The sequence below is a fragment of the Mercenaria mercenaria genome, chromosome 2 (assembly GCF_021730395.1).
Source record: "Mercenaria mercenaria strain notata chromosome 2, MADL_Memer_1, whole genome shotgun sequence".
NCBI lineage: Eukaryota > Metazoa > Mollusca > Bivalvia > Venerida > Veneridae > Mercenaria > Mercenaria mercenaria.
Window position 1 is genome coordinate 44,425,158 of NC_069362.1, and position 26,012 is coordinate 44,451,169.

The 26,012-nt window shown below is 34.2% G+C and overlaps 1 protein-coding gene across 4 annotated transcripts in view; it reads left to right on the top strand.

The window, feature by feature from the left end:
• Positions 1-26,012, top strand: part of LOC123563836 (tolloid-like protein 1) — a 123,181-nt gene that overhangs the window by 13,563 nt on the left and 83,606 nt on the right. The window contains exon 1 of one of the 4 annotated variants that reach the window (XM_053536453.1): positions 2,018-2,426. The exons of 1 other annotated variant lie outside the window; for it this stretch is intronic. In XM_053536453.1, the coding sequence (XP_053392428.1) occupies positions 2,261-2,426 (166 nt within the window). In that variant the 5' untranslated portion in view covers positions 2,018-2,260. Of the gene's footprint in view, positions 1-2,017; positions 2,427-12,275; positions 12,457-20,371; positions 20,720-26,012 lie in introns of those variants that run through there. 2 more of the 4 variants (XM_053536455.1, XM_053536454.1) reach the window with 2 other exon arrangements.

The following is a 26,012-nucleotide window of genomic DNA, read 5'->3' on the forward strand; positions in this document are numbered from 1 at the left end:
CATGCCTGATTTCACGCATGTCCTCACTGTACTTAGTGTTTTTGTTCGAAATGTGCTCTATCCAAAATGTGCTCCCCAATGCAATTCCTTGCCAAAACATGGGATAGAATGGAGAAAATGTTGATGGATAAAACCCCTTAATGGTATGGTAAGTCGATGTCAGAATAAGTCAAAGCTCAGGCTATGGAACTGAGTCTTAAAAATTAGTGTAGATGTATTTTTATACGCCCGAAGGGACGTATTATGTTATACCCCAGGTGTCCGTCTGTCCGTCCGTCCGTCCGTCCATTAGCAATTTCGTGTCCGCTCTGTAACTCTTGAACCCCTTAAAGGATTTCAAAGAAACTTGACATAAATGTTCACCACACTGAAACGACGTGCAGAGCGCATCGTTTGGATGTCTCGCTTCAAGGTCAAGGTCACACTTATGGGTCAAAGGTCTTATGAGTGTGTTTCGTGTTCGCGCTGTAACTCTTGAACTGCTCGAAGGATTTCGAAGAAACTTGGCACAACTGTTCACCATACTGAGACGATGTGCAGAGAGCTTGTTTCAGATGACTAGCTTCAAGGTCAAGGTCAAACTTAGAAGTGAAAGGTCATAATACATCGCTGTGTCCACTCTGTAACTCTTGAACCCCTTGAAGGATTTCAAAGAAACTTGACACAAATGTTCACCACACTAAGACGACGCGCAGAGCGCATCGTTTGGATGTCTCATTTCAAGGTCAAGGTCACACTTATGGGTCAAATGTCATATGAGTGTTTTTTGTGTTCGCATTGTAACTCTTGAACTGCTTAAATGATTTCAAAGAAACTTGGCACAACTGTTCACCACACTGAGAAGATGTGCAGAGAGCTTGTTTCAAATGACTAGCTTCAAGGTCAAGGTCAAACTTAGAAGTGAAAGGTCATAATACTTTGCTATGTCCACTCTGTAACTCTTGAACTGCTTGAAGGATTTCAAAGAAACTTGACACAAATGTTAACCACACTGAGACGACGTACAGGGCGCATGTTTTGGATGATTCACTTCAAGATCAAGGTCACACTTAGGGGTCAAAGGTTATGTATGACTTTCCTTTGTGTATATTACTCTGCATTGCAGTGCTCTTGTTTTTTATTTGGCAGATTCTTTTTTGTTTTTGTAGGGAAAAACTCGCGACCACTTTTCTGTGGTACAACATGGATGGTACATCCAATTTTTAGATGTATTTTGACATAACCTGGTAAGAATTTTTTGTGGAATTTCTCCTTTTTGTTGTACCTGTCCTTTGGGCTTCGACAGTCAAGTTCTTTAAATTTTGCTTCCATCCTCTGATGTAACCTTTCAGGCGTATATTTTCCCGCTTGGCGGCGCTCTTGTTGCTGTCTGTTTGCTTCAAAACTTACTATGACGTATCGTAAAAATGTTCAAAACCAAATCGGCTATTATTTTCCTTGGTTGCGTTCTATGTTTCCAGGGGATACAGATCTTATGTAAATTTCATATTCAACCACCATCGATATCGGAAACCAAACCTCCCCATGTTTTTGGTCGGTATCACTATCTCGTTGGTTGAGTAACGCCTATAGTCTTGATTATATTTTAAACTGAGAAAACCCACGTAGGACATATCCTTGATTGTTTTCTTTTTACAACACGGGAACGCGCAGTCCCACATTTAATATCTCACATGTTCATTTTACCACACGGCAATCTGGACAACTTATTAGTTTAACTGATTCTTCAATTCAGAACATGTCATTGAAATATTAGTTCTAACTACCCGTTCTGTATTCGGCGTATATTTTTAACATCTCATTATTAACTAAGAGAGGTACCCCACATGTCTTTTGCAGACAAAAATTTTATCCACGCGACGACATAGGTGTCCGATTCGCCTGTGCTCACAGTAAATAATCGATTATATTACTTCATTATAGTCAGCGCGTGACGTCGCGGAAGCCAGCCACTATTATTTAATACTTGTTAACCTTATGCGTATTGTATTGTGAAACACGGCTCCCGATCATTGCACTATAAACAACCCGGCAATGCTTGCTGTTACTTCACTACGCTAGGCCATTGAAGTTCAAATAAGAGTGAAATTTATACCCTACTTTCAGTTCATAAATCTTTAGTGTTATTGTAAGGGTTTGTTTTATGTTTTTTTCTTAAAACAACTTTTATTCAACCCGTTTCACTATACAGTGGGAACAGAAAAACGAAAAACAGATTTTATATTGAAAAGAAATAGTGCCACTTTTTATTCGGATAAACATGGAGTTACTGATAGGAATATATATCTTATTGCAAGGATTTGGAGTATCATTTATAAATTGTGATATTAAACGCGCTTCTGTTGGATTAATTGAAAATGCACCTAAATATGGAACTTATCCACATAAAAGCTCAAATGACCACTATATGGATCCTTGCAAAGCATGTAAGTAATGAAATCTATGTGAATGAATGCAGTAAGGATGATATCAAACTTCCTATAACAGATATTATTATGAATCTTGTCGGTTCAAACCGTAATGTTTGGATTCCACTCATCATAATTATGTTTAATATAAATAAAGACTGTTTATCACTTCATTATTTGGTATTGCAAATTTTTTTCTTATAAAATAATGTTTTTAAAGTCAGTTTGCTTACTAGCATATTTATACGTTATAAGCAGAAATGCTAAATAAACGACACTGATTTCCGTGTATCCGTGTTATTTAATTGCTGTTTTGATAGTACCTTGGCGTATGTGCATTTTCTTTTATGTACAGTAACTTAAGATCATAGTGGATTTTATTTTTGAAACAATTCAATTGTTCTTTATTCTAATTTAAAACAGATATGGTATGTGGTAACACCAAATCATTTTTAAACTATGCGAATGCGTTTGATTTTTTTTTCTGTTGGCAAACAAAAGAGTTTACGGATAAAATATATATCGTAAATAATGGAATGCAGGTATTTATTAACTTTAAGATTTTTAAACAACTTCTTCATGGTTCAGACAAAGTGCTAAATCAACTAGATCTTATCGTATTTACAATTACTAGATCATGTCATTATTGTTACAAGACCGTATTTTTGATGTCTATAAATGCTGTACAATCGTTATCCATATAAAGCAAAGCATGTTTGAAAACAAAGAATACCAAAAGCACCTTTAATTTGATTTAAATTTTTATCGCATTTTGTGTTCAGCTGAAAGTCTCGCTCCGCGGTAAGAAACTGTGTTCATCCCAAAACACCTCAAAATTGCTAAAATTGTGTAAATTGTACAATTTGTGTAAATTTCGGATAGGGTGGTCTCGCGTTTTTTTAATTATCTATGTATCAGCAATCTCGTACATTTGACTTTCACTGAATGTTTTTTTGCTACTGACACTAATTTGGGTCATTTTCGTATTTTTTTTATTTTGTACTTTTACATTCTAGAAAGGAATTATTATCAGTACGTCTGGAATTCAGAAAAACTACCTTTAGCACTTGTGTAACGTATTTAGGGGACTTAGAAATAAATGCTGCACCACCCTACCATTCCTCCACCCACATACGCATCGAGTTTTTTCTCTCCATCTAGTAACTTTCTCAAAAAGACAATTATATAAAAAAAGTTTTAATCATGGTCATGACATAAGTTTTCTTACCCAGGCAAGTCTATGTTGAGCTTATTTTTACATTTCGCGAGGCTGTATGTAAAAAATATAAAATGTTCATTTTGAATCCTCTGATAAAAGAAAACAAATGTCTGCTACACATATTTATCCCAATAAAGATTTCCTTTATCAGCGTAAAAGGATAGTTAAGCGAAATACGTATTCATCAAATTGTACACTGCAGAACAGTAATTTTCGCGAGGGTTTAATGTTCGCTATATTCGCGAGGCTCTTCATTCACTAAAATTAATCCTCGAGGAAATATTCACCTTTAGTATAATTCAAATCAAAGTAAGATACCATTTTTACAATTTCGCGAAAGTTAAACCTCGCGAACATACTCAAAAGTTCAAACGAAATTTTGACCCAGCGAAAATATATGTTTTTACAGTATCTGTTCAAAAGCCGATAATTGTCAGTTTTCGATGAACACTTCGTGGTTTTCTTACAAGCTTTTGCAACAATATTAAAAATCTAGTCAAACTTCGGTCACAGTGGGATTTGAACCCACAACCTCTCAGTCAGGAGTCACATGCCCAGTCCATACACCACTGCGCATCAAACGAACAAATGAATTATTGGAGGAGGCAAACTGATGATTATGAGGATGGCTGAATTCAAATTTCTTTAAATCATTTCTGTTATTTTATGGGTGACCACTGTATGGAAAAAATAATTTCCCTTTTACTTGATAAGACCCTCTCACAGCAAACATAAATCAACGTATCTGAAAATACGTTGATAACTAAATAAGTTGCCTGACACCGTATACCCTTGTTTATTGCCTAATCCCATCGACCTGATACCAGACGCGCTGTGTCATATTTCAGCTTGTAAGGGTTCAAAAAGGTATATTATTGTCAATTACTCTGATGGAGACATTTTGCGAATTGAATGAAACAATATCAATTTACATTAATCATTAAAGCATTTTCTTACCTCCACCTGAGCCGAATCATTACAAGTTAAATGACAAAAGATAAAACCTTAATTAAAAACATGGACTAGTTTAAGAATCAATGCAATTGTACGCGTATTTGGAGGCAAACATGAATTTATCTTCCATCAATGTTTACAATAATTCAGTGCCCCCTTACAAGGTACTTGTACTTAGTTTAAAGCTTCTCATTCATCAATTTTAGGTAAAATATTGTACCCATTAATATATATGACATACAAAAAGAAATGTACTATTTCGCACAAAGAAATCACATTAGTGAATTTTATTTAAAATGCCAAAGCATTAAGGAGTTCGCGAGACAGTAAATTGTCCTTTTTCATATTTTAAACCTCGGTTGTAAAAGCAGTATCATTTTCAGAACAATGACAACTACTCTTTCTAAATTCTGCAGTAATCAAATTAAATTTATCATTCACCGATAAGGCTTCTGTGTCACTTACAGATGCTGTGGTTCAGCTTTTTATGTCTAATGATATCCAAATGGATGTGGTTTTCTGTGGCGAGACATCTGTCATGTCAGGCCAGGTGCGGCGTTTCATAAATTTAAGAAATAAAAGGCGGAGGGCATCACATCATATTACAATCTTTACTTTCGTGCATTATATTTTACGTGCTTCAATTGGTAAAAACTCTTGTAGTTTTTACGTTTGTTATCAATATCATCAGCACATTTTCTGCACTTTCTTCTTCAAGTTACAAGTAATTGTTTGCAAAGATTAGTTTCAATTTGGAATTTTGACTTGAAAGTTTATTACTAAACAAACTTTCGCGGTTTGCAACTTTGTTGTAACGTTTCATTAAAGTGTGGCCAGAATAGTTATTCAACTCAATGATGCGTTTTTCTTATTTGGCATTGTTTCAATGTAAGCGACCACTGAGAAGTTTTACTTGATGGTCTTTAATGATGCGGATATTTTGACCGTCATAACATGGTCCCAGACAGATTTATGATCAGTTAACCAATCAAATTGCTCATCAGAACGAAACGGATTCATTTCGAATTCCGGAAGCGCGAAATAAAGTCAAATAAACTGCACACGTAGACGCAGTTTGACAATCGGAAATATTTTATTCTGCGATAACATGCGGGAGTATTCAAATGCGGCATAAAGAAAATGTTAAGACATTATTATTTTGACAAAAGACACGTTTTGATAACATTTTAAGCGTTTAATTGAATGACCTTATCTGTATTGAGTGAAGTTGACAGTAAGGACATGACCCAGTCATCAGTTATTTTACAAAGCCTTGGTTTCTATTTTTTGTTTACCATTGAAAACAAAACTGACAAGTGCACATATGGAATGCATATGGAATTTGAAGATATAGAATTGTCGGTCAGAATCAACCTATATGAGCAAAATATTGGTACCATTTATAAATGCCCGGGTCAGTAAAATAAACCCAAATTTTTACCTCCCTTTTAAGCAAAGAAAAGAGAAATCCTTGTTAATTAACATATAAAACGTCTCCCTAGTAAGCAAAACAATACATTATGTAAGCTAAGCATACTCCATTGATAAAAGCCAATACAGTATTTGCAAATCCTTTTGTGAGGAAATGTTATGACCTTTGCTATAATACAACAGTTAGCTTTAGGGACACATTACCTCTCACCATCCAAAGTTGATTAGGTTAAAGCGAGCAATTGATAAGCTATTGTTAATACTCAGACACCGTTCCATTATATTGACTTCCTATTATGTCCTGCGTTTATATTCCATCTGGATATATGTAAGTGAGAGATAAGTACCAACAGCATACTCTCAGGGCGATAATTCTCATTGATTGCCAGTAATTGTCAGCAATACTGAAGTCGTTTCATTTACTCTTACGTTTATTTCCACATTTATGGACGTCCCGTTGTTACTAAAGTGTCCATACGATTTCCTAGACGAGATTTAAGTATACTAGTCAGGGAGAATCTCGTTACGGGTTAACACAACATTCACTAAAGGTGCTTCGTTTAATACTAGAAACAAAGATTTTACTTCCACTAATGTATTTCTGGACATTGCTTTGTTTTAAATTAGAATGATATTCCTTCTGTGGCTGCTTATGTTTTCCGCAGAACTGATTTTGTCTGATTGTTGATTTTCTTGCCGCATTCAAAGTTCCTTAGAGAGCAGTATTTTTGTATGCTAGTTGTTTGTTAACAACATAGGGTTCATTCTGCTGGGTTCTCAACGGCTTTAAGAAAGCGTAAGATTTTCATATTAACAAGTTAACACAATGTAAGAGTCAATAGGATGAGTGTTTCTATCAAGTTCATACAATGTAACATGCAATAAAGATGTGTTTCTATCAAGTTTGTTACCAAGTTACTTTCAATGCGCGTGAAAGTTTCTATAAAGTTCACATATAATATGACATTCAAGTTCACACAACGTAACAGTCAATAAGGATGACTTTGTCAGTACTGATGTCATTTTTATTGCAAGTTCGCTCTGCTCAAAAAGGAACACAACATTCACATGTGCGCAGTCATTTTAGATATGCTCCACTGTGCCACATTTCTGATCTATATCTGTCAATTATATTTTCCTATTGCTGATAAAACAGACTGTATATAATTGCACTCATGCATGCATTTTATGAATATGTTTCGGAAATGATTTTTAGGCATGTTTTTTTTTTTTAATCAAAACAGACAAATCAATTTTATGAAAGAGTTTTCCAAGGTGCCATGTATGTTTTAACATGCATCCCGTTTCTTGATCATGTTCTCTGATTATGTGCAATATTTGTGGGTAGGAAAATTCATGCGGCTTGCCTCCAAACTCGTGCCAAAGTTTTCGCACTTTTTTCAGATAAGAAGTAAAAATTATTTTAATGAATTTTGGGCAGTGCATACTTTTAGAAACGTCAAAAGTGTGTTAACGCTAAGCCTTACATTTTTGAGAGAAAAAATCAAACGACACCAAATCATAGAAAGAAAGGGTTGTTTCGCATGAAAAGTGAACAGCATGTAAAACATATATATTACTCTACAAAACAATTGTTAGTTTAGTGATATATACATTAAATTCCGGACTGCATAAAGGGGCCACATTTTCGGACAGTTTAACGCCTTTCAAAACTCACCATTTTTAAAGAACTGTTTCACATAACTAAATGGATCGTAGTTTTCAGTAATTGTTTAATTCTATTTCTTTACAAGTGGCATTCATTTTTAAAGGGGAGGGTGGGCAATTTCGTCAGAATATTTAAAGTATCTATCATACGGGAGAGTACGCCAGAACATATAATGGTAAGGTAGATTGTTGCTCTTATCAAAACATCAAATATTTCTGTGTTTTGATGGCATACTCCTAAACCTTAAATAAAGAATAACTATTGAAAATCGTAAGTCACACAGTTGATGAAAATTAGACGGATATTGACAGGACTGCTTATCATACTCATATAGAGATAAAGTACATCAGCATCGCAAAAACATGGAAATCAAGCCTCAGTACTGATATATCGCTCTTACAGAAATTTGTTTTAGTTCAATTCTTTTTGTTTTGTTTTGTTTAACACAATTTATTCTATTCACTTAATTCAGTATTAGAACATATATTTGTTGATAATTCTGAAAATAGCCTACCCTACCCGCCACCAAAAACAATAACCCAATGTTCTATGAGAAAAGGAAAATTTTCATCGAATTATATACATTCCATGAATAATTTTAGGTAATATGGACATTTTTACCGTGAGTTTCATCTCAGTAGAATGATATAAGGAACGAACTTCTTTTGCACCATTTACTTAACATTGAGATATTTCATGGGCATTTAAACCTGCATATTGTGATGTCTTTCTAAATGCACACCCCATTAAAGATAGTTTACAGCTGTGTTGACCTATGCTATGTTGCAAGTTTAGAAAGTGCTCCATACTAAACAATGCAAGGGTTGTGAGTTTTATCTGATAGCGGAGCAAATTTTCTCTTTGAAGGACATGGCCAGCAATGGATACAGCTGACGTAAAAATAGGACACTATAAAGTTTAATCAAAACTGTAATAGACTGAAACATATGGAGTGGTAACCAGTGTCTGTCATATTTTATTTGTAATTTTTAATGAATTTTGGTTTTGTTTAAAAGATTGTCACTGGCTCGTAGCAATGTTTACTGCATAAGTCACGTAAAAAAAAATTGATGTTTTTTTTCTGAAAGTCCTCTTACGTGCATAGGATGTATGCTATTGTTTAACTCACAAGAGTATAAAGTGCTCGTGGTTCGACATTCTCCTAAGCAACTCTTTCAATATAACCAAACTTTACAGAAATATGTTTGAGTGGTACTCGTTTGAGTCTGTTAGAATAGTTTTGCTTCTTACGACATCGTCTTCTACACCGCTTGTCCATTTTCGTAGTGATGCCACATACATATTCCATGTGTAACTCTTTATCAAGATTGTTCAAATTATTCCGACTTGTAAACAACTTTGCCGCAGAGAGCATGATAACGTTTCCCTCCGGTATAAAATGAAAACTGCTTGTTTTATGTTTGTTGCTGAATTTTCAGGAGTAAAAACTAAAAATATATCTCTCTTGAGAGATTCGTCATTATTTCAGAAGCAGTAACATGCATCAAATAAGAAAATAAGCCAAAAATGCAATTGTGTTTGCTATTCAAGACTTTGACAGGCGCGACGTGAACAGTGCTTAAATGTTTGTTTATTGCAAGGCCATTTATTATACACTATAAATACACAGATAAATAATTGAAAGAAGGAGACTTGTCCGCCCAATACATTATATGTTATCACGTAAATTGATAACTAGGACTTTTTAAAAACTTACTACTTAATGCACCGATTATGCAGCTTGATTAAGACTAGTGCAAGCAGTTATACGAGGCTTCTCTGCAGAAATGCGTAGTTCAACTTGTGATTTGCAAACTTGAGCGAGCCAAACTGTAAGATCAGTTTTTTAATTGCTTTTAACTAAACACTGTCGAATCCATTACTGAAAAAACAAACTGAAAATAACCTTGTGGTGTCTTGAACGAGCATTACAGTCGTGCATGTTGCGGACATCGAGTATGTTGTCTAAACATGTTTCGTCTAGACTGACGTATTCAGTGATACAAAAACTGTAAGATGTTGACGAGTGGCATTGATGCGAAAAGACGATGACTGTTGACGTGATTCTTCGCATCTGAAAGCACTCCCAAATGGAGTCTTTGGTCTTTCTCCAGATAACCTTGGCAAAAACAGCAAATATGCGTTGAAATTAATAACAAAGTATCCTGCAATTTATATAAAGCTGCTACACATGATGCTTCACATAATAAACAATAGTGATAAATTGGTTTTCATAATTTCCAAACTTTAGTTTAGAAACCAGGTAGAGGTTATCCTGTAAATTACATTATTACATTAACACTTGGAGTTGATGCTATTTATGAGTGTTAATCGGGGAAAATACTTAAATAAGGTATCTGGTAAACCATATTATAACCAATACCATTTACACGTAATTCAAATTTAAGAACATATTGGGATCTGTAACGATAAATGTATTTTCATTGTAAACAAGACACATTTCATGCGAGTTGTTAGGGTAATTAATTATTCGAGGAAAGAAGAAGGAATATATTGTTCAAACTTTAAAATATATTTCTGGCAGAGGTAACGCACATAGCTGAAGCCCGTGTTTTCCTAGACACGCACATGTTAAAATTGTGTTGCACATAATTGTTAAGTGAATAAGAAATCGCTATTTCATGACTGGATTAATTATATCAACACATGTTTAAATGCTTTGCTTTTGATACATTTCATATGACGTCTTTGAAAACGTCGGGGAAAATACTTAAATAAAGTATCTGGTAAACCATATTATAACCAATATCATTTACACGTAATTCAAGTTTTAGAATAAATTGGGATCTGTAATGATAAATGTACTTTCATGGTAACCAAGACACATGTCATGTGAGTTGCTAGGGCAATTAATTATTCGAGAAAAGAAAAAGGAATATATAGTTCAAACTTTGAAATATATTTCTTGCATATGTAGAGGTAACGCACATAGCTGAAGCCCGTGTTTTCCTAGACAGCTGTACTTAATACACCCACATGTTAAAATTGTGTAGCACATAATTGTTAAGTGAATAAGAAATCGCTATTTTATGACTGGATTAATTATATCAACACATGTTTAAATGCTTTGCTTTTGATACATTTCATATGACGTCTTTGAGTCTATGCATGTTTTTATATTTTGATAATACACATTTTGATGAGCATGCCTGATTTCACGGATGTCCTCATTGTACTAAGGGTTTTTGTTCGAACTATCTTCTATCCAAAATGTGCTCTCCTACGCAATGCGTTGCGAAAACATGTTATGGAATGGAGGAAATGCTGCTTGACAAAATTCGTTGATGGTAGGGTAGGAGTCGATGATCTCTGGCCATTGACTTGGTCTTAAAAATCATGTAAGCTGTATTTTTATCCAAAAAAGAACTCTGTCTGTTTCACTCAAAACTTACTATGACTTATCGTAATAATGTTATCAGACTCAGTCAAACCAAGTTTGCTTTTATTTTGCTTGGTTGCTTTCTATGCTTCCAGGGGATCTTCTTACAGATCTTATGTAAATTTCGTATTCAACCACATCCAATATCGGATACCAAATACACCCGTGTTTTTGGTCGGTATTACTATATCTTTGGTTGAGTAATTCCTACAGTCTTTATTATCTTTTACATTGAGAAAACCCACGTAGGGCATATCTTTATTTGTTTTCTTTTTACAACATGGCATCGGACAACCTCTCATTTAATATTTTACAAGTTCTTTTTACCACACGGCAACCTGGGCCCAGTTGTTCGAAACTTTAACCGGCTGTTAAACTAACCGCTGGTTAAATTATGATTCAAAACACTGGTCTTGATGGGAGAAACTAGTATGATGTTTTGATTTTATTGTAAAGAGCTTTCAAAGTTCATAATTCTTATCTCATACATTTGTTTTTCTAAGTGTTTTATAATGCCGAAAAGTAACCCTAAAAATCAACCGTTAGCTTAATCGCCTGTTAAAGTTTCGAACAACTGGACCCTGGACAACTTATTAGTTAAATTGATTCTTCAATTCAGCACTTATCATTGAAATATTAGTTCTTGCTACCCGTTCTATAATCGACGTATATTTTTGACAAGTAATAATTAACCACGCGAGGTACTCCTCATGTCTTTTGCAGACAAAAAATTTAATCCACGCGACAACATAGGTGTCCGATTCACCTGTACTCACAGTTAAGAAACGATCACTTCATTACAGTCAGCGCGTGACGTTGCGGAAGCTAGCCACTATTATTTAATACTCGTTAACCATGTGCGTATTGTATTGTGAAACACGGCTCTCGATCATTACTCTATAAAGAAAACGGCAATACTTGCTGTTACTTCGCTACGTGCAACATGGCTCTCGATCACTATATAACCAACAGACAAGACTTGCTTTTATCAATTACGCTAGGTTCTTGAAGTTCAAGTTCAAACAAGAGTGAAATTTATACCCTACTTTCAGTTTATAAATTGTTAGTGTTATTGTAAGTGTTTATTTTAGGCTTTTATTTCTTAAAACAACTTTTATTCAACCCATTTTACCATAGAGTGGGAACAGAAAAACGAAAAATAGCTTTTATATTGTAAAGAAATAGTGCCACATTTGTTTTCGGATAAACATGGAGTTACTGATAGGAATATATATCTTATTGCAAGGATTTGGAGTATCATTTATAAATTGTGATATTAAACGCGCTTCTGTTGGATTAATTGAAAATGCACCTAAGTATGGAACTTATCCGCATAAAAGCTCAAATGACTACTATATGGATCCGTGCAAAGCATGTAAGTAATGAAATCTATGTGATTGAATGCAATAAGGATGATATCATTAACCAACCACTACTGCTTTAAAATGTGTATACAACTGATTCATGGTTCAGACAAAGTGCTAAATCAACTAGATCTTACCGTATTTCGAGGGCTTGGCGCAAAATTATTGTATCTTGTTCTTTATTTATATACACTTACAATACTTTTGCACCAAGCCCTCGATTTACAGTTACTAGATCATGTCATTATTGTTGCAAGATCGTATTTTTGATGTCTAAAATGCTGTACAATCATTATCGATATAAAGCAAAGCATGTTTGGAAACAAAGAATATCAGAAGCACCTTTAGTTTGATTTAAATTTTTATCGCAGTTTATGTTCAGCTGAAATTCTCGCTCCGCGGTAAGAAACTGTGTTCATCCTAAAACACCTCAAAATTGCTAAAATTGTGTAAATTGTACAATTTGTGTAAATTACGGATAAGGTGGTCTCGCGTTACGATTATCTATGTATCAGCAATCTCGTACATTTAACTTTCACTGAGTGTTTTTTTGCTACTGACTCTCATTTGGGTCATTTTCGTATTTTTTTATTTTATACTTTACATTCTAGGAAGGAATTATTATCAGTACGTCTGGAATTCAGAAAAAACTTCCTTTAGCACTTGTGTAACATATTTAGGGGACTTAGGAATAAATGCTGCACCACCCTACCATTCCTCCACCCACATACGCATCGAGTTTTTTTATCTCCATCTTGTAACTTTCTAAAAAAAGTATTCTTAGCCAGGCAAGTCTATGTTGAGCTTATTTTTACGATTTGCGAGGCTGTATGTAGAAATATGAAATGTTCATGTTGAATCCTCTGATAAAAGGAAGCAAATATCAGCAACACACAATTAACCCAACAAAGATTTCCTTTATCAGCGTAAAAGGATTGCAAGAGAAATACTTGATGTATTCATCAAATTGTGTATCTGTTGTGGACACACCTTTAAATTATAAATGGTACTGATTAAATTGAATGATTGACGAGTCTATTTTAGAAATTCAAAAGAGTAAAGGTTAAGAATCTAGTCAAACTTCGCTCACAGTGGGATCTGAACCCGCCACCTCTCAGTCAGGAGTCGCATGCCCAGTCCCTACACCACTGCACTTCCAACAAACATATGAACTTTTGGAGGAGGCACACTGATGAGCGGATGACGGAATTCAGAATCTCTTTAAATTTCTAGTGTTATTGTACGGATGGCCATTTCATGGCCAAAAAATAATTTCCCTTTTACTTGATAAGACTGAAAATATATCTCTCTTTCCCAGCTATATGATTGCATCTCTTGTTCACATATAGTAGTGACGGATAATACGTTGATAACTAAATAAGTTGCCTGACACCGTATACCCTTGTTTATTGCCTAATCCCATCGACCTGATACCAGACGCGTTGTGTCAAATTTCAAGATGTAAGGGTTCAAAAAGGTATATTATTGTCAATTACTCTGATGGAGACATTTTGTGAATTGAATGAAACAATATCAATTTACATTTATCATTAAAGCTTTTTCTTACCTCCACCTGAGTCGAATAATTACAAGTTAAATGACAAAAAATAAAACCTTAATTAAAACATGGACTAGTTTTCGAATCAATACAATTGTATGCGTATTCGGAGGAAAACATGACTTTATCTTCCATCAATATGTACAATAGTTCATTGTCCTTACAAGGTACTTGTACTTAGTTTAAAATTTCTCATTCAACAATTTTATGTAAAATATTGTATCCATAAATATATATGACATTATATAAATATCATATGGCAGCGTGTGTGACACTGATATTGTCAACCCGAGGGTAGAATGTCACCCCAGGCGAAGTGGCAGAGTGGTGACATTCTGTTTCGAGGGTTGACAATATCAATGTCCCACACGCTGCTATATGATATTTATTTTATTATACTGAACAAAATTTAGTACATAAAATGTTTAAAAATGATTATAATTCATTAAATTTAACAGTTTAATCTTAAGCGCGGTAATCGCCTGTGTGCACATTAAAAAGTGAGTCACTACTATATGTGTACAAGAGATGCAATCATATAGCTGAAAAATTGAAGGAATTAATTGCCCTTATATGACATTCAAAATATAAGCGCGGTCACATGACCTGACAGTCAGTTTCGCTTGGTCACGTGTCAAAAAGGTTGACAATGTTTTTGATAGTCAAAATATCTCTTTTTCGGGTAATGGGATTTTATCATTGTAGGCAAAAGAGAGGTATAATAAACAAAAATGTACCATTTCGCACAAATAAATCACATTGAGTGAATTCTATTTACAATGTCAAAGCATTAATGGGTTCGCGAGACGGTAGTTTGTACTTTTTCATATTTTAAACCTCGGTTGTAAAAAATCATTTTCACAACATCATCATTTTCACAAAATATGGCAACTACTCTTCGTAAATTCTGCAATACTCCCGCATAAGTAATTGAAGTTGAGAATTCAAACCCACAGGATCTTGAATGTGCGCTATAAAACACTTTTTAAATTTATTATTCACCGATAAACCTTTTTTGTGTCTAAATGATATCCAAATGGATGTGGTTTTCCTTTGTAAGACATCTGTTATGTCAGGCAAGGTGGAGCGTTTCATAAATGTAGGGAAATAAAAGGCGGAGGGCACCACATCATCTTTACTTTCGTGCATTATACTTTACGTGCTTCAGCTGGTAATAACACTTGTGGTTTTTACGTCCGTTATCAATATCATCAACACTTTTTCTGAACTTTCTTCTTCAAGTTACAAGTTATTGTTTGCAACGATTCGTTTCAATTTGAAACTTTAACTCCAAAGTTTATTACTCAATCAACGTTTAGCTTTTTGCAATTTATCATGTTGTAACGTTTCATTAAAGTGTGGCCAGAATAGTTATTTAACTCCTTGGTGCGTTTTTTTATTTGGCATTGTTACAATGTAAGCGACCACAGAGGAGTTTTACTTGATGGTTTTTAATGATGCGGATATTTTGACCATCATAACATGATCCCAGACAGATATATGATCAGTTAACCAATCAAATTGCTCATTAGAACGAAACGGATTCATTTGGAATTCCGAAAGCATGAAATAAAGTGAACTCGTCAACGGAGTTTGACAATCGGAAATATTTCATTCTGCGATAACATGCGAAAGTATTCAAATGCGGCATAAAGAAAATGTTAAGATATTGTTATTTTGACAGAAGACACGTTTTGATAACATTTTAAGTGTTTATTTGAATGACCTTATCTGTACTGAGTGAAGTTGACAATAAGGACATGGCCCAATCATGAGTTATTACACAAAGCATTGGCTTCTATTTTTTGTTTACCATTGAAAACAAAACTGACAAGTGAGCATCTGGAATACATATATGGAATTTATAGATATAGAATTGTCGGTCAGAATCAACCTATATGAGCAAAATATTGGTACCCTTTATGTATGCCCGGGTCACTGAACGCCCCCACCCCCCTCCCAGATTTTTACCTCCCTTTTAAGTAAAGACAAGACAAATTCTTGTTAATTAACATATTAACAGAACAAGACCTTAAGTAGGCTAAGCATACTTCATTGATAAAAGCCAATACAATATTTGCAAATCCTTTTATGAGGAAATGTTATGACTTTTGCTATAATACAACTGCTTGCTTTAGGGACACTTAACTTCTTACCATCCAAAGTTGATGAGGTTAAAGCGAGCTATTGTGAATACCCAGGCACCGTTCCATTATATTGTCTTCCTATAATGATCAGCGTTTATAGCCCATCTGGACAAACGTAAGTGAGAGATAAGTACCAACGGCATACTTTCAGGGCGATAATTACAGTCGATTGCCAGTAATTGTCAGCAATACTGAATTCGTTTCATTTACTCTTAAGTTTATTTCTATATTTATGGAAGTCCCATTGCAGTTATGGTGTCCATACGATTTCCTAGACAAGATTTGAGTATAATAATCAGGGAGAATCACGTTACGGGTTAACACAATATTCACTAAAGGTGCCTTGTTTAATGCTAGAAACCAAGATTTCAGTTCCACTTAAACTGTGTCTGGATTGATATTCCTTCTGTGGCTGCTTATGTTTTCCACAGCACTGATTCTGTCTGATTGTTGATTTTCTTGTCGCATTCAAAGTTCCTTTGAGAGCAGTATTTTTGTATGCTAGTTGTTTGTTAAGTTCTCAACGGCTTTAAGAAGGTGTAAAATCTTCATATTAACAAGTTCACACAATCTAACATACATTAAGGGTGAGTGTTTCTATTAAGTTTGTACCTTGTTATTTTCAATTATGATGAACGTTACTATCAAGTTCACATTTAATGTTACATTCAAGTTCGGGGGCCTCCATGGCCGAGTGGTTATGATCGCTGACCTCAAATCACTTGTCCCTCATCGATGTGTGTTCGTGCGTCACCCGTGGCATTGAATTCGTCATGTAGGGAAGCCATCCAGCTGGATTACGGAAGGTCGGTGGTTCTACCCAGGTGCCCGCTCGTGATGAAATAATACACGAAGGGGTGCCTGGGGTCGTCTTCCACCATCAAAGCTTGAAAGTCGCCATATGACCTATAACAGTGTCGGTGCGACATTAAACCCAACAAAATAAATAAATAATACATTCAAGGTCACACAATGTAACAGTCAATAAGGATGACATTGTCTGTATTGATGTCATTTTTATTGCAAGTTCGCTCAGCTAAAAAAAATCCCACAACATTCGCATGTGCGCAGTCATTTTAGATATGCTCCACTGTGCCACATTTCTGATCTATATCTGCCAATTATATTTTAATATCATTAATAAAACAGACTGTATATAATTGCACTCATGCATGTATTTTATGAATATGTTTCGGAAATGAATTTTAAGCATGTTTTCTTTGATTCAAAACAGACAAATCAGTGCTATGAAAGCGTTTTCCAATGTGCCACGTATGTATTAACATGCATCCCGTCTCTGATCCTGTGCACTATTAATGGGTATGAAAATTAATGTTTTTTACCTCCAAACTCGTGCAAAGGTTTTCCCGCCTTTTTCAGGTAAGAAGTAAAAATGATTTTAATGAATTTTGGACAGTGTTTATTTATAAAAACATTAAATGTGTGTCAACGCTTAGCCTTACTTTTTGCGAGAAAATTTCAAACGACACCAAATCATAGAAAGAAAGGGTTGTTTATCTTGAAAATTAAACAGCATATAAAACATTTATATTACTCTACAAAACAATTGTTAGTTTACTGACATATACATTGAATTCCGAACTGCATAAAAGGGCCACATTATCGGACAGTTAAACGCCTTTAAAAACGTAGCATTTTTTAAAGAACTGTATGTTCGTTTTGATGCACTTGCAATAATTTCTCAGTGTTGAAATTTCACATAACTAGTTGGAACATAGTTTTCAGCATTTTATTTCTTAACAAGTTTTTAAAGGGGTGGGGGGCGGGGGGGGGGGGGGGGGGGCAACCTTTTCAGAATATTTAAAGTATCCATCATAAAGGACAGTACGGCAGAATTGTTGCTTCAGGTAGATTATTGCTTCAGATGTTGTTCATTTATCAAATATTTCTAAGTGTGTTTTGATGGGTTAGTCACAAAGTTGATGAAAATTAGAAGAATATTGACAGCACTGCTTATACTCATCCAATAGAGAAAAAGTACAGCAGCATTGCAAACACATAGAAATCAAGCTTCAATGCTGACATGTCGCTCTTATAGCAATTTGCTTTAGTTCAGTTTTGTTTTGAAAAGTCCTAAATAACTCAAACTTCACAGAAACTTCACAGAAAATTTTTGAGTGTTCCTCGTTTGAGGCTGTTAGAATAGGTTTGCTCCGCTGCAAGGACAGACATAGCTAAAGAAAAAAAAATCTTCATAGGACATTGTCTTCTACACCGCTTGTCCAGTTTCGTAGTGATGCCACACACATATTCCTTGTGTAATCCTTTATCAAGATGGTTCAAATTATTCCGACTTGTAAAACTCTTTGCCGCAGAGAGCATGATAACTTTTTCCTATGTGATTAAAAATGAAAATTGCTTGTTTTGTTTTTGTTGCTGCATTTTCAGGAGAAACAACTAATAATATATCTTTTTTTTTTGAGAGACTCGTCATTATTTCAAAAGCTATAACATGTATCGAATAAGAAAATAAGCCAAAAATGCAATTGTGTTTACTATTCAAGACTTTGACAGGCGCGACGTGAACAGTGCTTAACTATTTGTTTATTTCAATGGCCATTTATTACAAAATCTAAATACAAAAATACAAAAAAATAATTGAAAGAACGAGACTTGTAGGCCAAATACATTAAATATAATCACTTAAATTGATAACCAGCACATTACTACTTAATACATTGATTGTGCAGCTTAATAAGGACTTGTGCAAACAATTATACGAGGCTTCTCTGCAGAAATGCTTAGTTCAACTTGCGATTCTGAAAACTCGAGCGATCAGTTATTTTTAATTACTTTTAACGAAGCATTATCGACTCCTTTACTGAAAAAAAAACCCTGAAAATAATCTTTTGGTGTCTTGAACGAGCATTACTGTCGTGCCTGTTGCGGATATCGATATGTTGTCTAAAAGTGTTTCGTCTTAGACTGACGTATTCAGTGATATAAAAAATGTCAGCTGTTAATGAGTGACATTGATACGAAAATACGAAGACTGTTGACGTGATTCCGAATCTCTATAAGAGCAAAATCAATCGCATCGAGAAATCGGTAACGCCGATAGCGTATTTTCAAGGGAGACAATTTCATCGATAAGCCAGGGATTTGGCTAATAAAGCTGGCAATGTTCGCATCTGAAAGCACCCCCAATGTGGAGTCTTAGGTCTTTTTTATCCGAATAACCTTGACAAAACAGCTAATATGCGTTGAAATAAACAATAGTTTACTTCAAACAAAGTATCTTGCAATCTATATAAAGCTGCAACACATGGTGCTCCACATAATAAATAGTATTTACAATTTCTAAACTTAAAACGTAAAACCATATTATAACCAATATCATTTAAATGTAATTCAAGTTTTAGAATATATTTCGATCTGTAACGATAAATGTACTTTCATGTGTGACCTTCTATGCAATTCGTTGCGAAAACATGGAATCGAGGAAATGTTGTTCGACAAAATTCGTTGATGGAAGGGTCCAAGGGTCAATGTCAGAACAGGTCAAAGCTCAGGCTATTAACTTGGTCTTAAAAATCATGTTAGATGTATTTTTATCCAAGAAAGAACCCTGACTGTTTCACTCAAAACTTACTATGACTTATCGTAATAATGTTATCAGACTCAGTCAAACCAAGTTTGCTTTTATTTTGCTTGGTTGCGTTCTATGCTTCCAGGGGATCGTCTAACAGGTCTTATGTAAATTTCGTATTCAACCACCTCCAATATCGGATACCAAATACACCCGTGTTTTTGGTCGGTATCACTATCTCTTTGGCTGAGTAATTCCTATGGTCTTTATAATATTTTACATCGTTAAAACCCACTTGATAGTTTTCTGTTTACAACATTGCATCGGGCAAGCCCTCATTTAATATCTGACAAGTTCATTTTACCACAAGGCAACCTGGACAACTTATGAGCTTAACTGATGCATGTCATTAGAATATTAGTTCTTGCTACCCGTTCTAAAACAAACGTATATTTTTGACAAGTAATAATTAAGCACGCGAGGTACCCCGCATATCTTTTGCAGACGAAAATTTAATCCACGCGACAAGATAGGCGTCCGATTCACCTGTGCTCACAGTAAAGAATCGATAACTTCATTATAGTCAGCGCGTGACGTCGCGGCAGCTAACCACTATTATTCTGTACTCGTTCACCATGTCCGTATTGTATTGTGAAACACGGCTCTCGGTCATCCCAGCAATGCTTGATGTTACCTCACTAGTGAAATTTTTACCCTACTTTTAGTTTATAATTTATTTATTTATAGGGGTTTTCCTAAAATACTTTTATTCAACCCATTTTACTGGACAGTGAAAACAGAAAAATAGATTTTATATTGGAAGGAAATAGTGCCGCTTTTTATTCGAATAAACATGGAGTTACTGATAGGGATATATATCTTTTTGCAAGGGTTTGGAGTATCATTTATAAATTGTGATATTAAACGCGCTTCTGTTGGATTAATTGAGAATGCACCTAAGTATGGAACTTATCCGCATAAAAGCTCAAATGACCACTATATGGATCCATGCAAAGCATGTAAGTTAAAGACATCTGTGTAATCGAATGCAGTATGGGTGATATCAAACTTTCTATAACAGATATAATTATGATTTTTATCGGTTCAAACCGTGCGTAATGTTTGGATTCGATACATCATAGTTATGTTTAATATAAATAAAGCCCGTTTATCCCTTTATTTATTTTGTATTGCAAAATTCTTATAAAATAATGCACTTAAAGTCAGTTTGCCTACTAGCATATTGGTAAGTTATAACCAGAAATGCTAAATAAATGACACTGATTTCCCTGTATCTCCTCGTGATCTAATTGCTGTTTTGATAATACCTTGGTATTGAAAAATGAAGTTTCAGCCTGTGTGCATTTTCTTTTATGTACAGTAACTTAAGATCACAGTGGCTTTTATTTTTGAAACAATTCAATTGTTCTTTATTCTAATTTAAAACTAACATGGTATTTGGTATCACCAAATAATTTTTAAACTATGCGAATGCGTTTGATTTTTATCTGTTGGCAAACAAAAGGGTGTACGGATAAAATGTAAATCCTAAATAATGGACTGCATGCATTTATTAACCGGCCACTACTGCTTTAAAATTTGTATACGACTGCTTCATGGTTCAGACAAAGTGCTAAATCAACTAGATCTTAACGTATTTGCAGCTACTAGATCATGCTATTATTGTAACAAGATCGTATGTTTGATGTCTATAAATGCTTTACAATCGTTTACAATATAAAGCAACGCGTGTTTGAAAACAAAAAATACCAAAAGCTCCATTAATTTTGATTAAATTTTTATCGCATTTTGTGTTCAACTGGAATTCTTGCACTGCGGTATGAAACGGTGTTCATCCCAAAACACCCCAAAATTGCTAATATTGTAATTTAAATACAATTAAAGCAAACATGTTAAAGGGACATGCGTCCAGATTTTTTAATCGTATTGCAATTGATAATAGATATAGAAGATATTAAACCAGTGTTGTTTAAGTAGATATTTTAATGTGTATCGTATAAAAAGCTAAATTCCTCCTATTTTGCATCATATTTCAATAGTGTGACGGACGCTTTTGAGACTTTTCTATATCTATATTATTGCTCATCAAGAGAGTGTTTCCATAGATAAAAATTTCTACAATGGACAGAATCGCTTTATAGTTCCTTTATTTCAATTATTAACTTCTAAGTTTCAAAACAAAAAGAATGAATTAAACCTGGAGGTGTGCAGCTTTAAAATGTTTCATAAATATTGGCTCAAAACTAAATTAATTAAAAGTGCAACTTCCCCATCTAATTCACCACTGATGTTGTTTTGATAAAGCTGCTATGACTATGACAGCAACGGTCTAGTCACCAATTAAACAAACGTATAATCATAACATTATGTATAGAAATAGTATCTATTTATACAAAAATATTTATGATAAAAACATTTTAAATTTCAGTCGTTATTAAAGTTATCAATATCACTGTTTTGATGTGTTCTACATAAAACAGTGAAAACTTTTGCGTCTTCTGTAAGATAAAGTTTGATTACAGATGCCAGTTCGATCTGAGGATTTCACAGAGGAGAAGAAGTTTACATTAAATATTGAAGCGCATCATTACCACTGTTTTTTTTTTATCATACCGAGTGACCAGGCAGGAGTTCACTGGAATATCATAAGCATATCTAACTATAAGATGACTCGTGTAAATTGATTCATAAAAAAGCTCGTTTTAATTATTCATCCTTGCAAAAGAGCACAGAGCACCCCAAAAACACAGCCATGATCTTGTTGAGCTGTATCTCGGCCGAAGAATGTCGAACTAGAAAGCAAGCACACGTAATAACACGGAAATTGTCGATTTTGATTACGGATCCATTACTTAAACTTTTTATTTGTCCACTGTAGTCAAACATTATTCAAATATAATATTAACAGCGGTGTCTGACTTTAGAGGGTCACACAGACGGAGAGGAAACACAAACAAGGTGCAAGTGATAATCATCTTCGCTGCAATATCCTTATTGCAGCGGAGACGATTATCACTTGCACCATGTTTGTGTAGATTTCTTCTCCGTCTAGGTGACCCTCTAAAGTCAGACACCGCTGTTAATATTATCTTTAGATAATGTTTGACTACCGTGGACAAATATCCGTCTAGTGAAAAGTCTTTCAATTTACTCAAGGGATTAAGATAGATATCATCATAGAGACACAATCTAGCATATTCTAGAGACACATTGTCTTTTGATTTTCGTATAATTTTAATTTGAATTTAAGTTAAATTTTGTCAAAAATATTCTCCAGTCAAAATATGATTTTGCTATTATTTTTGGTAACTACAGATGATAATGAAAAATTTAAAAAAGCAAAAACAAAAAAAGATTTAGTTCATTACATAAATGATATACTGGTAACAATAACTATGTACGACTAAACAAGTAATTGACTTTATCAGCAAAACTGAAATGTTATCTATCACTGCGAAGAAAGGAGCAAAAGGTCGTGGATAATTCGTAATATTTATTCCGTACAACTATCCTAAAGCCGACTCTGTAATTATAATTATGTGGAAAAAAAATAAACACAAATGTATTCACTGTGTACATGTGTATAGGTGAGACGTCAAAGTTGAGTCGTCAACTCTGCACTCGTAGGGACTTTTTGTGTGGTAGAGTACATATGATAGTACAGTCTGTAACATGTTATATTGGCACTGTTTCTTGACGTATCTATTGCCAATCTAAATCCTTGAACACCAACGAACCATTCAGTGCAAATTTGAGGCGGGTTTTAATATCTGAATTGTTTAAATTGCATAAAATGTTGAAATTCTTTTAACTATATCAGAAGCACGGTTTCATTTACTCCGAATTCATTAAATATTAACCAATGTTACTCTTAAAATGTTTGCATCTGGCATATTCCTACCATCTTCCTTTATCAGATAATTTTTATCGCATTAGAATTAAATAAATATTTGACATTAACATCCAAGTTAATTCAGCAAAAAGTCGTTCCTGGTGAAAGAATTTATCGCAGCAGGGAATTAAGAAATCAGATGGTTTTTAATATTTTTTCGAGTCATAAACAGTAAAACTTTTGATTGCTTTAATTAAAAGAAACTGTAGCTATTTTTAAAACATTACATTGAATAAAGGATATTGTTAGAAGAACTTAAATATATGACAATGAAAATACTTTAAACGTATTTGATTAGCTTTTAAAACAACGGGCCATAAATATACATGTACTGAATTAACACTTACTGTGTGACATCTTCTTGCTGTAATAAAACAAAAAAGGTTCATTCAATATGTGGAAATGGATTGAATGCCAATATATGTAAACGATACATCAGCTCATTCTTGTCTCTACGAATATAAATAAAATATATTTCATTATTAATTATACAGTATGCAGTGTTCTCATTTTAAACTGTAGTAGAGTGTGTATAGTGTTCTTGTATACGTATTTTCCAGACAAATTCATGTCTGGCATTGTAGTTACATCTGCTCGAACGCTCTTCACTGTTTACATTATCATTGTGTTAAATGTAAACACATATACAAAGGATCATGTAAATAGATTTTTGTATGGAGTTGATGATGCATATGTATTAAAGTACTGTTTTGTTGGAAATGTCATTATATTCACTTCGAATAAAAAAAAAATAAAATGTGCTTTTACGTACGAAGAAAGGAGACAAAATTATGGTAGCACATGACAAGGAAGTTGTTTTTGTCTTTAAGACTTTGACATCAGCATGAGCATACTTGCATTTCACAGTAACAGCTCATTAGATGTCCTCTCAGCAAAATCTGTTTTTCAGCTATTACTAGTAGCTGTATACAACGCAAACCGGCCTCAGTTATCTGTAAACTTCTATCAACCTGATTCTTTAGTCGATAGTTTTGTTTCGTTGTGGGTGTAACGATTTTCTATTTATGCCTTTTATTTATGAAAGAGAAATTCCAGGAAATATGTTCATAAACATAGATATAAAAAATATCAGTCTTGCGTATTAATACATTTATTATAATTAGGGCCTTCTAAAGCAATCTAAATATTGATATACGTTTCATATACTAAATAGTAATAAAATATGTAAATGATCCTTTGGAATCAAAGAATGCAGCCAAGAAGAATAATAGCATACTCAGTTTGACTGAGTCTGTTCATGAAAGGTAATGAAATGTGCAACACCTCTCACGCCCCATAGCACCGGCTTAAGCGGAACTTTATTACACAGACGTTGAATGGACTCCATGATCCCAATGGACCAGAAAATATAACAACGCTGGATCCAAGTACGGGGAGACCTTATACAGCCGCCACACGGCATGTACATCTTGAATGATGAAACGTTTGATATTTTCATTTATCGACAGATATTTAAAAAAAACAACAGAGTTTAATTGCATTTGATATAGTTTCTATTTAAAACTTATTTAAAATGCGTGTTTTCGTACTTGTGTTCATGGATGCATCTGGTTAACCAAATCATGATTCTGTTGCTCTAAATGTATATTCGTCAGTCTGGACACAGTATGACCGACCAGCACAGTTCTTGGCTTCGTCACTGCCAAAGAAAATATTCCTAAAGATATGATTGTGTGGTTCTACAATCCACATTTATACATCTGCCTTTCTGCAAAAGTCCCTCTATTCATTCATGCAGTCAAATGCTTTCAAGACGATTGTTTCTAAGTGTAGCGCATTTGATGTTCTGGTACAAACTTGTACCTTTTATGTGACCCAATTGAAATTTGTGACAATGCATTCTACATATAAAACGAATCTCCTCAACATATAAATGATTTTCTTCTTTTATGGCTGTAACAATTCGGAAAGACATCCCTTATTACTTGAAAAGTATATAACTGATTGACTCAATACTTCACACATTTAAAGAGGTCCAGTACTCAGAACCATAACTCTAGCTAGCCTCATTTTTATTACGTCCCTTTATGTTAACAATTTTGTAAAGATTATCTGTCCGTAACTATAATACATACTTTCTCCAAACTTTAAATTATTTTTGAACACTCTGAGGGGGAGGGGATGGGGGTGCAGTAACTAAGAACCATAACCCTATATGACCCTTTTTCTGGACATCTGCTTCGGGAAGCAGCCATCGGTGTTTCCGATTGCTTTGTGTTTTTTGCTATTCTCACGTGACTGTTGAGCTGATTAGTATTTGAAAAGGACTGATTGAACGTAAGATGTGTATGTTTGTGTATAAAGATAATGGGTTTTATCTTATTAATATAAAGAATTAAGCATTTTTAATACTATTATAACTCATTATTGCTCGCTAG